Source organism: Ptychodera flava, chromosome 15 (assembly GCF_041260155.1).
Source record: "Ptychodera flava strain L36383 chromosome 15, AS_Pfla_20210202, whole genome shotgun sequence".
NCBI classification, from domain to species: Eukaryota; Metazoa; Hemichordata; class Enteropneusta; family Ptychoderidae; genus Ptychodera; species Ptychodera flava.
In genome coordinates this window covers 19,701,663-19,719,472 of record NC_091942.1, presented here as the reverse complement: position 1 = coordinate 19,719,472, position 17,810 = coordinate 19,701,663, and the positions used below count along the sequence as shown (strand labels likewise).

The following is a 17,810-nucleotide window of genomic DNA, read 5'->3' as shown; positions in this document are numbered from 1 at the left end:
CAAACAAAGCGAAGTCGGCGACTTGAGTCGAGCACGACTAACTCTCACTGAGTTATTGGAACAACTGTTGCCGTCCATGCAGGTCAGAGTTCACACTATATATCGTGAAATCGCGGGGAGAGAGAGAGAGAGAGAGAGAGAGAGAGAGAGAGAGAGAGAGAGAGAGAGAGAGAGAGAGAGAGAGAGAGAGAGAGAGAGAGGAGAGGAGAGGAGGGAGGTAAGCTAGAGAGATGGGAGGGAGAGGGAGGGACGGAGGGAGGGGGGAGGGGGAGGCGAGAGAGACTGGTATATTTCTCTGGCCATTCCTTACAAATCAGTCTGTGAGCAGTTAATCTAGTCCAAACGGCCTATCTATTTACCAATTGTGCGACAGAAATAGAGTACCTCGTTGTTAATATTTACAGATAAATATCGCAAATAAATTACGGGTTTTTTTCAGGTAATGCAATTTTTATTATTTCTGTGACCTGCAACAAACTGCCACCGTGGCGGCACAACTCAGTGGAGCACGAGTCATCATCCGAAACTAAGCTTATTTCATCGTTTAGGCCAAGAAAAATTAAACGTTTGTTTCTCATCCTCGCCCGCGTCAATTCAGACCCGCCGCGTCAACCTTTTTTCTGCTCATGAGGAAATAAAATGAAAAAAAACCGCAAAATACGCGACGATAGTGCATAACACAGTGCTGTATAAAACAGAAATGTAAACAAAATAACTGACACTAATATTCCATTCAGAACTGTACACATATGTCACTGTTATATTAAGCTGTCAAAACTCTGCATTGCTGCACTAAAAGTCAAACCACAGAACTGTTGCTATACAAAAATACTAAAGCAACACTGCTGTGCATTTATCTCTGCGTGCATTCCTATGTTGTTTTCATGTTTTTTGTGCGTTCTTGTTGGTTGAAGAATAAAAAAAATTGAGAAGAAAAAAACCGCGTCACCGCATCATTTTTGCAATATGTCTAGGATGAGAAACAAACTTTTTATTTTTCTTGGCCTTATTGCAGTCCATTTTGAAGATGACCATGATCTTCCTACGACGGTCAGTCAAGTACATGCTCCCGCAGAAGGGTCGTTCGCAGGACATTTGAGCAAAGTTTAAGGAACTGACTAAATTAAAAGCCGATAACGGAAACAAAGTGTTAAAATGCATATCATGAAAAGTAAAATCTCTCGATCTTTTCAGAGCCGGCGTTTCGGGGGCGGGACATTTGATGTGCCTCAACAAAGGTATTCCTAATTCCAAACGACGGTTTCGATCCAAGCCACAGTTTGAAATATTACTTCGAAAACAGTTTTTTTTTTTGACGTCATTTGAAGACTGGTGCATGTTAGTGCCAACCAAGCAGAACGAAAAAACCGTTGCTTCAGTTTGCAAAGTGAGAGCAACACAAAACTACTGTCCAGAGGGCGGGGGGGGGGGGGGGGGGGGGGCAGGTTTGATGCCGGGGACACATTGTACTGACAATAATTAATCTTTTCACCGTTATTTTGTCAGTGTAGTTCCTCTGTAGCGTTTCCAAGGGCAAATTTCATATCAGTTTAAAATTGTGGTCTCAACGCATCATCATAAACAGTCTCCCATTAGATACACAAATTAAAACCGAGCTGGGTAATCATCATACAGACCTATGGCTCATTAGGTAAATGCGGAACTGGTTCAATCTGCGAAGTTAGTCGGAATATTTCCATAGTAATCCGTTTTAATCTCGTTTGTCGTTGTTGTGCGGCCATCTCTGAGAGCATGTCATGTAGCTTGTAGCTATACGGCCATGCAGCGGGTTCGTTGGTCTTTCAGGGCCTTCAATTGGCAAAGCTGTTGATGCAAAAAGCTGTTCGTAAGCAATATCTAGGCTGGTGCGTGGGCAGAAGGGAAATTTCATTTGGTTTTCCTTAGCTCGAGTCGCAGGCAGTTAGCGAGACTTAGTTGTAGCGGGCATGTCTTAGAAACGTCAGCGGGGAGAGGGCGTCTCCATTTATGATGTCGTGATCTGTCATGTATCATCAGCGCCACAAATATTACAAACTTAGGCGCTTTAAATAAAATTCTTTGTTTGCCGGCAGGTTCTCAGAGAAAATTACATAAACAAACACAATGTTAACACTATTACAAATAAAAGTATTATTTTTTCCAAAAGAAACCAAATAAAAATTGAGCTTATGTTAATAGACATTATGGTTTTTTGTCTGTGTTTTTTTTACCTGGCTTGCTGGTAGGTTTTTCAAAAATAGCTTAAATAGCTTAAAAGTTTCATCTGCAAGGCTCGTATATTCAACGTAATAAAAAAATTAAATGTATCGAGTTTCACCTTGTATGTTTCACAAAAGTCATATTTCATGAAATGACATCTGATTTCAAATTGTACCGTGACTGTATTCAAAAGATTTGATATCATAGAATTGTGAAAAGGATATTTAACATTTTCCACTGTTTTTTTCTTTCACATATTTGAAATCAAATGAAACGCTATCAAGATTTCGATCTGGACATTAGATATAGTTCCAGGCGACACCAACGGTGAATTTCCCAAAACCGTTTGTTTTCGTTCAATCAAATGAGGCCTTTGCTGTCTATCGTTGAACCGTTTCACCGCATCGATTTTCTCGGCAGGGTAAAAAGAGAGAAGAGAATTTAGCCCGGGGTTAAATGGTTGACCCTTCTCAATCTTTCCAGGGAAAATATTAATTTCTTAAACTGGTCTGTGATTAACCATCGCAAGTGGAACTCAACTGCTGAGTGGGGTTGCTAGGACGAATTCGACTGAACAAGACTCTCTCCATGGTGTACTCGGCAACAGGTTTCACGAACACTCCAAACAGACAAATTTGACTGATTTCTGTGTCTTGGAGTTTAAACTACGCCGACCTTGAACAAACATTCGGTTCGAGCCAGCAGTTGACGTTTTTCACGACCGCCCTTGTGTCATCAACGTGACGCGTGGTTTTCGTGACCTTTTTTTTGTCCCTACATGCCCTTCGATCTATTTAAATATTCATATGTACATCGCCCGGGATTGTTCTTACCAAGTCAGTGACAACAATGCAGATTGATAAAAATGATATCTTTGGAAAATCATTTAAGTTGTTACTTCATATTCATAAAAAGTGGACAATCCACTAAACGCTGAATGGTGAGGGGGATAATTTTGATTTATGATTACAAGTAATGCCTGTCGAGTAATATTCCCTCCGCGCAGTGACCAGCCCATAGTTTTTATGTCTATCAGCTCCTAAAGGAGCTGTAGGGCTTGTGATTCATCTACGATGATTTTCGAATAAGACACGTTCATTAGCATCCAAACTAGTGAAACGGGGATACTCGGGAAGAAGGCTGAAGAGGTCTTTCAAAACGTTTTATGGTACTTGGAGATATTGTGGAGAAAATATGACTCTTCTGTCACTAACGGTAGAATTCGCCTCGGAGACAGATATCGGACTCTCAAACTTTTACAATATTATTTTGGCGTACGACTTGTTGGGGCTCATTTGAAGCTAATGGAGTAAATAAATTTTTCACCGGCTTGGTTTGGTGAAATCGGGAATTTTTATTTTTCCCATAGAGATAACACAGGGATGGCGGCCATTTTGAATTTTAAATATCGGTAAATATTCGGTAATATGTTTCTCTACTACCAAAATTTGCGTGCCGACCTCCGATTTTTATTCTTGATTTTGCAAGAGAATGGTTGAAAGTTTGCTGTAGGAAGATTTTGAGCGAAAGTTTTGAACTTTCAATTTTGAGGCGCAAACTAACCTATTTGTAATTCATCAACTGTTGTAACAGTCACAACTTTTTACAGTGTTGTTTCTAATTCTGACGGCTGTGGCATGGCAGCAGGGCACGCTTCCCCATTCCGGGTACCTGTTACCCCCACTTACTATGTTCAGGATGGTCAAATTTTATATTTTTAAGTGATTAATGTCTCACGTGTCTGTTCATGTTTTACCTTGAATGGATATGGTGATCAGGTTTAATTCTTTGAGCACTGTAATCCCCCCCCCCCACCAAAAAAAAAAATATCAGGGCAACATTTCACCAACTTTTACGAATTTTCTGTAATCTTTTCCATTATTTTGGACTAAATGGACATAAATTTTCATGGGCTACACTTTTTGACCAAAATTTTGGGAAAAATCAGAAAAAAATTGTCTACATCTGAAAGACATTGTTGGCGTTATATTGTATAAAGGCAACAAAATCGACTTTGGCACTCAAAGGGTTAATGTCTACTGGGATACATGCCCTTCAAGTTGAATGTTTATCCCAAACCAACCGTCACAGTTGTCCCAGCTTGATTACTTTCTCTGTTGTCTAACTATGACTGTAGAACCGTATACGGAACTTTCCAAATCAAATTCACTTTTCTTCTTTAGCTTTTCCCCGTGAGTGAACGCCTAGATTTAGACTTGCTGCTCGTGACTGTGATGCAGGGTGCATGTATGTAACTGCCCTGTAGAACAGAGCTGTAACGGCCTAGATACCTCTGACACTCACTGCAACTGCTGAGCCCTGGGCCTGGTACCATAAAGCGATAATTCAGTATTGTGCTGCAGTGATACCGCTGGACGTGGCAGTACACCAGTACTGCTGCGTCGAGGGAGTGTGGTATAACACTATTGCGCGTGTCCTGACATGTTAGTGTAAAACAGCACGACTCGACTGCGACAATAGTCTCCGTTGGAGCCTCATGGTACTTTCAAAATTACAATAGCCTATGGATGGAATGAAAAGGTAATGCTGTGATTTTTCTGTAGTCTTGCAGATATGTCGCACGAGGCCGCTCGTCTTAATCTTCCTTTCAAAGCACAGTGTCATTGATTAGTCCTTATGAATACATATGCTTTAGTACCATCCAAAATACTGACAAGTAGCTCGTCTTGTTTTTGACTTTCAACGTGAAATAAATTACAGAAACAAATGTGTCCATGTCAATGAACGAGAAGTCGAAAATTGCAGTGTGAGTACTATAAATGTATCGAAGATTGTGAACATTGCGTCTTTAATTTTTTTATGCGCAAATCAAGTTTTTGAACTATACTCATTGATTGACTGAGCACTGAGCAGATCACATAAAAATGGATTACGTCTTTTTGGAAACTCCTAACCGGAATGTGTTTAAAACAAAGGACTGATATACAACACATTTCCAATTTTGGATAGAAAAATCGACGTGCATGAATATGAATAAGAAAATGGGAGATTCTATCCAATTATATAACTGTACGGGTTTAAATTGATTATCAACTAAGAATAAGTTACATCATTTGCATATGTACATGTACAACTATCATAATATACTACTAAAGGAAAATGGAATAATAATACATATTTTCCAGACACGAGACAACTACATCGAACACCCTAGGTACTTAAATCTTCAAATCATGGCTGTAGTGCTTTTGAAAAGTACTTATTGACCCCTCCTAAAGAGTGAAACTTCACGCTGTAAGAATTACATTCTGTTTATTGATAACATCTTGATATTTTTTTTCCATGATTCAAAAAATATTTCCCACTTTGCACATTGACTCGTGACTGTTGGAAAGAGTGGCGGTAATACCAGGCCATGGATGAGATGACAAATCCGCAATAATCAAACTGATAAACAATACACCGACGATGGTGTTTTGATATGGTATTACGATATAAATTTTACAGTCAACTTTAGAATTTAGTTCAATGTACTGTGCGCCAACTTTCAATGTGTCGCAGGTAATGCTCGCGTCGACAGGGGGAAATTTCAAACTTTTTCTCAAACTTTTCTCTTCCATATCAAAGAATAAAAGTTTGGCATTATAGAAACAAGTTCATTAAATTTACCAATATTTGAAATCCAATCGACCAATCGAGAAAAATCAAACTGACTATTTCACAAAAAATAGAAGGGTGAATTATCATTGGCTCCAAAGACTTCAGAATCAGTTAACAAACGCAGCGGACCAGAAAGGGTAGTGTAAAAGTAGAGTATGCGAAAAAAACTGTGCTCAAGGCGCACTCTATCTCGTGTTGCGCTTTACAAAATTTCCGAGGATTACTGCCATACATAGATCATTCGATCACTTTGTATACGGGACTAAATACACTTGCAGGAGGCAAAGGTTACCGGGAATAGAGGAGGGATTATTCTCTGAAGTATCTTAAATCCCGTACAGAGAACCGCCCAGCTACAATCATTGGGTAACTTATTACCCTAGAGGGTACAGCCATGCATATATTTACAGTGGGAGCGGGTGGTTGTTCAGTTTTGCAAATGCAGGTATACCCTGATATCGTTGGCCCATTTCCTAGAATCTACCGCTAGAGGGCGTTATGTAACGGTACGCTGGTACATGATACCACTGCAGTGACTAGCTAAAGAATTTATGGCTCGTCATCATAAATATGGCGAGCAATATGTAATATGCATTATTTGAATATTTCTGGATGAAATCCGACTGATAACAAATAAAAGAAATCTTTTTGGACGCTCTTGCAAAGATTGGTTTCTGGAGTAGGCAGAAACTTGTTAGTAAAATGAAAACAAAAATTTAAAAAATATTAAACTTGTATACTCCCAGCAAATCTTGGTACGTTGGCCTGTCTGTGAATCTGCATACCAACAGGCATAATCAGTACAAGGTGTTGGTTTAACTCATTTTGTTTATGCGATTGACACATGTACAATCAAGTCATGATCAGTGTTAAAAAAACGGAAGTGTGAAAAATATAGAAATCTTGCAAGGGCAGATAGAATAATCCTCATGCAAAAGTTCCGGGTATTAGCGTGTGGCATTATTACAACGTTAATGTCCCCAAAGTGATGTACCTGACCTGCACAGAGTAAGATTTTTTATTGCAGTCATAACTTTAATGTAAACATCCACATACAAATCGCCCCACGACATTCTTTTCGGGGGATGCTGGAAGGTGGAAAATCATATTTAAACACATTAATTTAATTACACAAAAAATTACCAAAAATGGCAGTTATGTTCTGTCCACTCGAGAGTTTTCATGAAAGCTCTAAAATATCTCCCCATTTTTTAACATGATTATCTAATTTACCAGAACGTGTAGCAATATACTTTTCTGTCTTGTGAATATCACACAAAAAAGTTTTAAAGTGTACAATACTAGGTTTTTTTGTTTGACATCTGCAAATATAAATAAAACGTTTCGCAACAAGCAACATAAAATTCAATAATTTAGTTAAGGAGCTATCACCAAAAAGTATCTGTTCCAAAGTGAGCATGGCATCAAGATGAAAATAATCACCCCACTCATCAAGAAAAGTTTGCCAGAAGTTTGAAATGAATTCACAGTTATAAAACAAATGCAATATTGTTTCATCTTCCTTTCCACAAAATGTACATGCAGCAGATGGAAATTTCGAAGGAATCATCTTAGTCAAACGACTATTAGTCATAAGAACATTATGAGTCAATTTCCATTGAAAACTCCTCAATTTACAATCTAAAGTAAGCTTAAGTGTAGATGTAATCCCAATTTTCATGTCTGGCTTGAAGAACATGATCAAAGTAATATTGTGCTTTTGGCCAAATAAAATACCTTGAAACAAAAACCTGCGTTAACAGTTTTGTTTTACAATCTTTTATGAGACTCCTGAGAAGGTAATACAGATGGTATCCTCTTCAGTGTCAAGTTCTATGACATTAGAAAAATCTATATTAACTTTCCATTGCCTTGGAGCACAGAGTAAGATGGCGTAACAGGGATTTGCTCCACGCACTGTTAACATTGGTGCGCCACGCGGCAGCTTAAACGGTGTACAATGCAGGGCGACAACATGGATGCTGCGGCAGTAATCGTAGCATTTTCGACCACTGTAAAACTTTTCGAACGATGGTACTTTTGTTTTTAAAGGGATTGGATTGTCTTGTCTGCGCCTGTTTTGATTCGTATAATGAAGGACGACCTGAATCCAATCAAGAACATTTGAATATACCATACTCCAGTTAGTGTACACGTTAGAAGTCCGTACCGTACAGTAAATTTGTAAATTCTTGCCATCGCTGAGTTTTTTTATACCGATGTAAGTTTATGGATTATTTTTCCAAAGGCGTAAGCAATAAATTTTACCAAATTTCCTTTACAAATTCCCTTTACATATTTGCACTTATATAAGCTTACAGTGTTTTGAAGAGCACAATCTAGTACCGATACAACCGAATACAGTTGTACCAAATATGGGGTTCGCTGGGCGGACACAGCGCCCTCTTTGACAGTGCTTTAGTAATAACGCGATGGGTAACAGAAGCACACGTAAATATCTACCTCGCCTGGTCAATCCTTATGCGGTCTACATAATTTATGATAAAGATATACATTTACTGTCGTAACAATTATCATTTGAACCATGGAGTATTTTTTCTGCCAAATTTTGAATGCAACGTCAACTTATATCTTTTCTATACTTATTCGTTATCGATATCGGTGTTTCTTGATCTGTATTCTTTCTCTTGCCTGTCTATAATTTAGCGTAAATATAGAGACAATGGCTTGACGTCTTCGGTATAAATCTGGTGTTTTTTCCCGGAAGAAAACGTTAATGCGGCAAATGTTATTTTGGCTACAATTCAAAGCATGTCCTTAGTTGGCGATGACGGGCCCAACGTCACCAATCAAGGTGTAATTCTGTCAGCGCTGATGATGTGATAGTCAGTAGCGAGGGGCGTGGTGCCTAGCGGCGCTAACTTCTGACGTTCGGGGTTCAAAGTTTATCTGGCATCGTACCTGTCCGCAGTTAAGTTCCGTGGCCCCGATTCGGCTGAATGCGTCAATAACACAAGGGGCTGATATTTGGAAATGTGGTTTAGCTCGTACGTGACCGTTAACCCTAGTGCAGAAACCGGTGTCCAGCATCTTGATATATTGTACTTGTAGAAGATATCGAATATAAAGACGGGAAAATGCCGAAACTTGTATCTCTGAAGAGGCTCAGCAGACGAAAAAGTTCGGTAAGATAATCCCCTTGACTTCCTCGTTTCAAAATCCATCGTAACCTTCCTTCTTCCATATTGACATACGAGCAGTCCATCGGCCTTTCCGTGATCGATTTATACAACCACAGTCATAAAAATCCGGAGGCAAAATCCGAGTGTTGCATTTTTTCAGAACGTTGGTAAACACATTACCATATGAAGTGGAACACTTTGGACTCCGGGAAACGCTTGCATGCGTGATTAACCTATGCTAATTCTATACAGTTCGATCTTCTTACCACTTCCCCCTTTCTTTTCCTGTTTTAATCCTAGAAGACAATGGTTTCACAAAAAGTAGCGATTAGAAAGCGGTAGCTAATGGGCAAAGATGTATCGGTTTCCCGAGCTTGGGCGTTGAGATCGACGACTTTCACAACCCGTTTCGTAGGCGGAAGTTTGCTTCGGTACAGCAAACAAAACATGCATCGTATATCTGCATACCGTACCTGTTCAGGTGTTGTACGTGTTCCCCACGTCTGAAGAAAAAATGGTATCGACTGACCCCCCGCGGGATAATGAACAATCACGACCGTCTGCTCAGCAGGCATGGTGGCTTTGTTATGCAAATACCAGTCCGCTCGGATTACACGGCCTCGATATGATTTTTCACTTCCGCATCAGTGTGCAACTTGTACCCTGTACGAACAAGTGCTAACAGTCTTTTGATTCTTTAACAGAGTGATCCGGACGACTCGGACATGGATGACCATACCATTCACTATGAAGGATTTCTTGAGAGAAGGTCAGGCGTGATGAAGGTAAGAACCGTTGGCTTTCTGACGTACGTGCTTTTGTTTTTTTTTCTCTGGACCGGTTCTGTTCGTGGCCATTATCATGCAACAGCTCAGTACAGTTTTGTTTATACCCGTACACGGAAATACACAAGGTACTTTCACTGATAATGTCAGTGACAGGGTCGAGATAAACCACCCGTCTTTTCATGAAGGGTTATTCTAATCACGGACCGTGGTCCAATGCTGCAAAGCATATAACTCAACATCCCACACTCCATCTCCATTGACTCAACACGTATCTTAGCTCAGCGTGGCAGGGGCTATATGTGTTACCGGCTATTTAGACCTATAGCCGGTAACACACAGCCCTGCCACACAAACCGAGTGCAGCGGTTGAAGGGCGTCACGTAAACCATTGTAGAACAAAGTGTGGTACCAATGTTTGTCTCTCGACCTTTCTAGGTCATTGGGCTTTCGATTCAGTTTGCCTACAAATAAACCATGTGATAGGCCCTTCATGTCCACTAGTATTTGCGAAGACTGATTAGACGGCAAGTAATATAAAGTCTCAAGATTACGATATTCGTCATATTTTGACGGAAGAGTTTATGTGAAGTCGCTGCAGAAACCATAACTGTTGACAATTTGAAAATTTTCAGTATTCTGTCCCGTTTATCGTCAACATCTATTTTGTGTCACTCAAAAAGATTGAATGAAATTTAAACAGCATCCGTGACTCAGCTGTGGATGAGGTGTGGCGTTTTAATTGACAATTGAACTCAGTCCGGACAGAAACTCAGTTGTCAACAACCAATAACAATGCACTGATGATGGATACACAATCTGTGTCGACAGGTTCAAACCGAACACACTGGATTTTATGAACATGCTATTATAAGGGCATGGACCAATAAAGTATAGTTGAAAGTGTTATATTTAGAACAATAGAAGATTTATATTGAAAACATAACTAATAATTAAAACAGTGATTGAAACTCAAATAACTGCCATTTATTTTCACATTGTTGGTTTTATCGATAATTTCACTCCTGGGCAAATTTAATTGATAGGTCAAAGGTCGCACGATTTAAAAAAAAAATATTTTGACAGTTTTGTTTCGTGCTTGAAGCGATGCATTTTATTATGTTAACTAAAAATCGGTTCACGCACATAGAATCAGCTCCACCTCGCTGATCAACTGTGCACAAGATATAATTCTCTGTTGATCAAAATCATCATCCGTGCTAGACATAATCTTATGGCGACGTTTTTCGCGGTTTGCCAATGTGCATAGCTTGGTATTACATACATGAACTGTCAAGCAATCATAGTGGCATTTCTCATAATGACTTCTCACACGGAACAAAATATAATGAAAAATTATATCAGTTTTGAACAGCAGGCCCTGCCTAAGAACTTCCACCAAATATATTTATGGGATATATATATATATATATATATATATATATATATATATATATATATATATATATATATATATGTCGTGATTTCTGTTTTGTGATTTCGAACGTTATTACGTCACTGTACCACTTCCCTTGAATCAAAAAACTCGAAAAAAAGAGCGACATCACGTGAGCTTAATGTACAGATTTGAGATTTGAAGTTGTCACTGACAGTGGTAGGATAAATATGAATTTATGTCATTTCTAAAACGCCAATGTGCACGCCAATGACCGAACTGTCACAAACTCTCAGGGCAAGTGACTTCCTTTCCCAGGGTTAAATAGCTGCAATGGTCAGCAACGGTCAGTTTTCGTCTTTTTTCATTATCCGTAGCTATACGTAGCTGGAGCCAGATGGTCGTTTTAGTCGTATTTTCTGTACTCGAAGTTCCGTAGAGCCAGCTCGTCGAAACTTATACGGTTTACATTACTGTTTACACAAAACTTTCTATTCTCAATTCCTGGTTTCACACAATATCATTGAATTTATAGATTGCTCATATTTAACAACGCGATGGACCAGACAGATCCCCAGTTATTTTTTATGAAAGGCATTCGTAACTGATGCAGTGTTGAGTGTAATGATAAGAAATTTACGCATACGACGGTCAAGGATCAGGGACAGTTTTCTTCCTTGCTTGGGAACGTTGACTGTAAAAAGAGAATTAAGTACCATGAAACTGACTCAGGTTACGTTGCTACACACCGGCATGATACGACACCCTCATATAAATGTACACGGACTTCTCTTACTGCAAGGATAATATTCAGAACAGCAGAAACGCCACCAAAAAAGTTCCCGTTTGTGAACACGTAGACATTGCATGAAACGCCTCGTTATGTGCAAACATTCGCCCCAATAAACGACCGCCAGTGACCAGATAACGACATAGCTTTAGCGATTATGTCGTGAAGTTGTCAAATAAAACGAGTGGTATACCCGTTGCTGAGATGGTTTACTGCTATTGTATGATAAGAGCATATGGAAATCCAGGCGCTAAACATCATAAAGACATTTCTCAGTAGCTGAGAAACCCGCTCATGTTCTCCCGTGTAGTTTATGGCGAATACAGCACGGTTGTTTTACCGTCTCAAATCTACCGATATGTTTAATGATATGTTTTGGGGACAAATACGATGTATACAAAATGGAACAGAATACTGAAAATATTCTCAACAGTTACGGTTTCTGCAGCAACTTAAACTTAGCTTAACTCTTCCGTCAAAATATGACGAATATCGTAATCTTTGGGACTTTATATTCTTGCCTTCTAAATTAATCTTGAAATACCCGTAACACTTGTGAGAATATTTTCGTATTTTCATTGTTCTTAAACATTAAGCAAAACATGAAATGAATTCTACTCCGGACTGAAATTCTTTTATCAACAACAATATTGAACATCACAAACATTGTACGGATATCGCTGACAAGTTGCATAAACACGAGACATTTCGACATTAAATCCGTTGTGGAACAGAAAACTTTTATTATTTTATTGACAGAACAAAAATACTGCAAAACACGTCGAAAGTAACATTTAATGGGGCTTCATCAGGAAATTAGTGTATTGGATCGTAAAATCGGCATTACCGTATGAAACCGAAACAACGTTTGTGTTGCCCAAGCGAGAAGATATCTTTAATTTCGAGCGTGATAAATGTTGTCTATTTACCCGGGTCGTAGCAGTTTCTAAAGGTCATTGACTTTGTGATGTGGAAATGAAAATAAATATTGTTGGGAGATTATATACAAGAATGACGTAGAAAATTCTTAATAACTTCCATTTTATTATTGGTAAACTGTAAAATTGTAAATATCTGTTGAAAATTTTAATGATCCTGTTCCTTGGTATGGCGACGTTGATAATTGATAATACTTTCGAACAACATGACAGTAAAATAAAATGATAAGGCAATCTCACGACAAAACAAAAGTACGTATGGTAATTTGCAATCGTGAAGTTTTACAATAATTTAATGTCTGAAATAGTGAAATATTATAGTCGCAAAAAAACCACCATAGCCGGTGGGCTAAACATAGCCGAGGCAGCCCATGTTCGTTGACACTATGATGCAGGTTTGTTTGTTCTCACATATTTTATACGTTTGCCTCCACAGACTTACAAAAGAGCCTGGTTTCAGTTACACGGCAAAGAGCTACGACATTACAAAACAAATCCAAAGTGGGAGTCGTCGGTAAGCAATTCCATCTTCATGGCCTGACATGTTCAAAGTGTTTCACGCCAGCAGGAGGTACATTTTTTTGCATAGACTGCAGAAGCGACATGCGATCGGCAGTGGGATGACGAACAGCGCCCGCTTGCTATTTTCAACCGTTCACCAGACACATTTGTTTTCAGTCACTTTTTAACGGTTGCGTTATGAATCGCCAAATATGTACCCATTAGATAAACCTCTTACAGCAAAAGACAGGGAAAATTTGATGATGACTTCGAACCAGATGTTGTTGTATATCAGTGGTATATGCACTGTATCAATCTGGTAGCAAATGTTCTCAACTTGTTTTCAGAAGTGTTTCTACTCCCTATGGCTATTTTCAAACATTTCGCATTTCATTTTGTTGTCATAAACTTCATGAATTGACATGCCTGATCGTCGCAAATTTGACCATATTTCGTTTTCAGTGTGTATCGGTCAAAAGTAACCAAACTTTGATGAAGTTACGCGAGTCATTGAGCGTTTTACAGGGTTTTTGCTGTTTTCAAAAAGTCGTCGGGTTTGACGACGTTTTTGTAGTTTTACTGTCACAGTGATCTCAGACATCCACACGTCAGATCTTAATTTCTTTTCACCGTGTCATTCTCTTCATTTCAGGCTCCGAAAGGCACATTTAATGTTGCGGAAATACAGACCGTGAAAGCAATGTCAACTCAAAACCGTCACATCATCCAAATTATCACTCCGAAGGGTACGGTGTGTCTGGTGCGTATAAAGGTTAAACCATGGACCCTCGTCTTTTCTCGCGGGTCCTATGCTTCAGGGAGCTCTGTGCATGTCAAACATTTTTTTCTGTTTTGCCATGTTGTGTTGCTGCGATTGCTACTTTTGGACGTTTGTGTACTGAGAGCCGTCAATCGTTATGAGAGCGGCCACAGGCGGAGTTAAAGGCGGGAAATGTACGGAATATGCAGGCGGAACATTTTTATGGGATCAACAAATATTGTATGTCTGAGTCAGTATGTTGTGTTGTGTTGCGAAACAAGCATCAATTGGTATCAGTGTATACGTATCTGATGGTCGATTTCGCTAAGTTGCAAGGAATCATAAATGGATGACTAACTCTTGTGGTCTCTCCCGCATTTTTGCCCTGTCAGAGTGGTGAAAGTGCTAGTTACTGCGAGGAATGGGCCACACACTTACGACAGGCGATGCAGAGAGCCAAGAAGTCGGCGACATCGATTTCTGTCCCGAGTCACCGTAAGTTTAAATCCCATATTTTGACAGTCAGTTTTAGTAGTAACAGCTAGTTTAGCGAGTACAAAAATTAGCAACAGCTGGTTAGTACATTGTCCTGGATATATATGCATTTACTGAACAGCTTGCCAGGAGCTCGTGTCAGTGGTTATCGTGGGTTGTCAATGATTTTCGATGGGAGGACTTTGGCCATCCATCTCAGCCTGTCGCTGGCTTCATTTACAAGTGACTGTGCTACTGGGCCATCTGACATGATATGGTCTTGTTTGTATGCATGTGTTTCGGTACCGTTTGTTTGTGCTAGATAGCCTGAAATGACACTACGGTTTCAGTTTCTGTCTGCGATTTCACTGGTGTGGACTCGATCAGGTGTTTTGGTCGGATTGGTAAACATTTCACCGCAGACTATAAGTGATTTGAATACTGAGAATGGCCGTTCTTCCTTGACATTCACAGGCCGAGGAGGGGCGTGTCGATGCGGAAGGCGACGATGAGCACTGTGTCCGAGGAGGAAGAAAAACGAGCCAGCAAAGCAAACGCCGGTCAGGAATACGACTTGCTTGGCAGTGCCGAGTCGACGCCAACATCGCAAGAGGAGTTTCTCTACGAAGAGGTGCAGCCTGTCAAACGGCAGCCAGTCCCGACACTAGCAGTTGAAAAAGAACCCGACTCCGCCGTCGACGACGACAGCCGGGCGAACGGATACCGGGACCAGCGGAGCTCGGCGTCGTCTGGCTATTCTTCGACCGAGGGGCTGCCGACCGAGCAAGACTCGGACACGTCGGTGTTCGGCGAGGATTGCTACGTCCCGGCACTTCCGTATCCGCCTCTGGTCAAGAACAAAGATTCATCCATAGAGCAGCTCAGGAAAGTGCTATCAGCAATGGGCGTTGACGCTACTGAGTCGGAAGGGGAGGGCGATTTGTACATGAACACAAGCGGCAGTGGGACTGGTATCGAGGAACTAAAGCAATTTCTTAAATCCAAATTTTTCGTAAATTTTTAATGCAAGAAAGTGTCCGCCATGTATTCACAAGACTAAAGGGACAAAGTCGGCCATTTTTCATGATTTTTTTTTGATACGAGATACTACTTATATTGTTTGACATGTTGAAAGATACTGAATGAATGGGTGACCATACATATATTCGACCCCGGTTTCAGACACGACACATGAAACCATCGCGAAAATGAATTAATGGTCATGGCCATTAATTCATTTTCGCGATTGTTTCATTTAATTTGTCTAAAACCGGGGTCGAATATATGCATGGTCACCCATTCATTCAGTATCCTTCAACATGTCAAACAATATAAGTAGTATCTCATATCAAACAAAATTCATGAAAGATGGCCGACTTTGTCCCTTTAATTAGTCGTCTGTGGTAATGAGATACTTATAATGAAATAGTACAAATGTGAAGTTAAAGCTTCGTATACTTACAGTGATAGATTTATTAGCAGAGAGTTATAAAAGGTCTATAACACCAAAACACACACACTCTCTCTCTCTCTCTCTCTCTCTCTCTCTCTCTCTCTCTCTCTCTCTCTCTCTCTCTCTCTCTCTCTCACACACACACACACACACATATCCCACACAAGAGAAATATGGATATGGTAGTGAAAGCTTGTAATTTATGTTGGGCAGAGTACTTTGTAAGCGAAACAGATGTATTTATATTACAAATATATACTGTAGGAGTTGTGTGAGAATACGTCATTGCATGTTACTTTAATAGACTGTTTGTAAAGGTGCATCACCAGGACGTGTGCGGGAGGGCGCATCTTTCAAACGCCCTCAACGGTGAGAACGTTACCCGATGTTTACAAGTCGCCTGAGTTCGAAATAATTTATTATTTAAATAGGCTTCACCATGAGGTTCTGCAATGTTTCAAGGGTTGGCCAGGATCTGGCGCTGTCGAGTCTATTTACGATTTCTGCTGTTACGATTCAAGGGAACACAACGTCCTTGGCAATGGCAAACTGCGTAAGACATGTATTCGAACCGCCGCATCACACGTGCATGTGAAATACGTGATGTTGTAACTCGCAAACGTTACGTTGATGTCACTGAAGAAAATGTTTAGTTTTCTTCATTCAGTGGTGTAGTTTTTCCAGATCATTTCTTAAATATTTACTGTGAAAATACCAATTGCATTATCCAAAATTACATACGGGTGAGAAAAATCAAACTTTTGCAAGCAAGACGTTTTCTACCCAGAAATACTTATTGGCATATGATAGCCGAGGTCGCTATAAACATGTGCCTGACTCCACAAAAAGTAGCATTTTTGGCTGTTAATATTACTACTTACATCTTACGTGCAATTCTCCTACTGTAGGCCTAAGGCACTTGTCTTTGCTCGGTGAAAATGCCATTTCCTTGTATTCAATCTCTCTTTCGTTGTCTTTTCTGTGCAGTTCTTTGAAAAAAGGGGAGGGGTTAAAAAAAAACGCTAAATTGTCCAATGACTGAAGAGGATGAAGTTTAATCTATCGTAGTACTATAGCCTGATCTAAGTTGAACTGCTGAGAGTCACCGAGTGGCAGTTAAACTTAGTAGAGTACAAGAAGTTTCCATGATATGTACACTTTCTCCACCGCGACTGCGCTGTAGTGCGATGTATGATAAAGTACAATCACCTACAGTGAAATGTTGTGCGTATGGCAATAAATCAAAATGTAGTACACTGTTGGCAATTATCTGTTTCTATATGTGTCTGTCATATATATATATATATATATATATATATATATATATATATATATATATATATTATATATATATATATTGTTGGTTTCAAAATGTCGCCACGAAACATATAAATAAGACTGGCAAAGAATCCTTTCACTTCTGTCTGAAGATTGAAGGATGCTTGAAACTTAAGTAACAGGTGTCGTTTCTTTGTACTTGAAGTAAATCGGTGTTAATATATATATATATATATATATATATATATATATATATATATATAATATATATATATATATATATATATATATATATATATATATATATATATATATATATATAATTTCGGAATGCAAAATGTATCTCGTAATACTATGCGAAATCACATTATTAAATTTCCAAATAATCGGGCTTGAAAAAATATAGCACGGTAACGACATACAGACGTACGAGGGAGGCAGCCTGACGTGTTTGTTTTTATTTTGGTATGTA

The 17,810-nt window shown here is 39.4% G+C and overlaps 1 protein-coding gene across 1 annotated transcript; it reads left to right on the top strand.

Annotated features, from left to right (window-relative positions):
* The first annotated feature begins 8,674 nt into the window (after positions 1 to 8,674).
* Positions 8,675 to 17,326, top strand: LOC139151453 (dual adapter for phosphotyrosine and 3-phosphotyrosine and 3-phosphoinositide-like). The gene is made up of 6 exons (XM_070724277.1): positions 8,675 to 8,966; positions 9,668 to 9,748; positions 13,309 to 13,386; positions 14,026 to 14,133; positions 14,526 to 14,628; positions 15,082 to 17,326. The coding sequence occupies exons 1-6, from the start codon at positions 8,919 to 8,921 to the stop codon at positions 15,117 to 15,119; spliced, it is 456 nt and encodes a 151-aa protein (XP_070580378.1). The 5' UTR covers positions 8,675 to 8,918; the 3' UTR covers positions 15,120 to 17,326.
* The last annotated feature ends 484 nt before the right edge of the window (positions 17,327 to 17,810 follow it).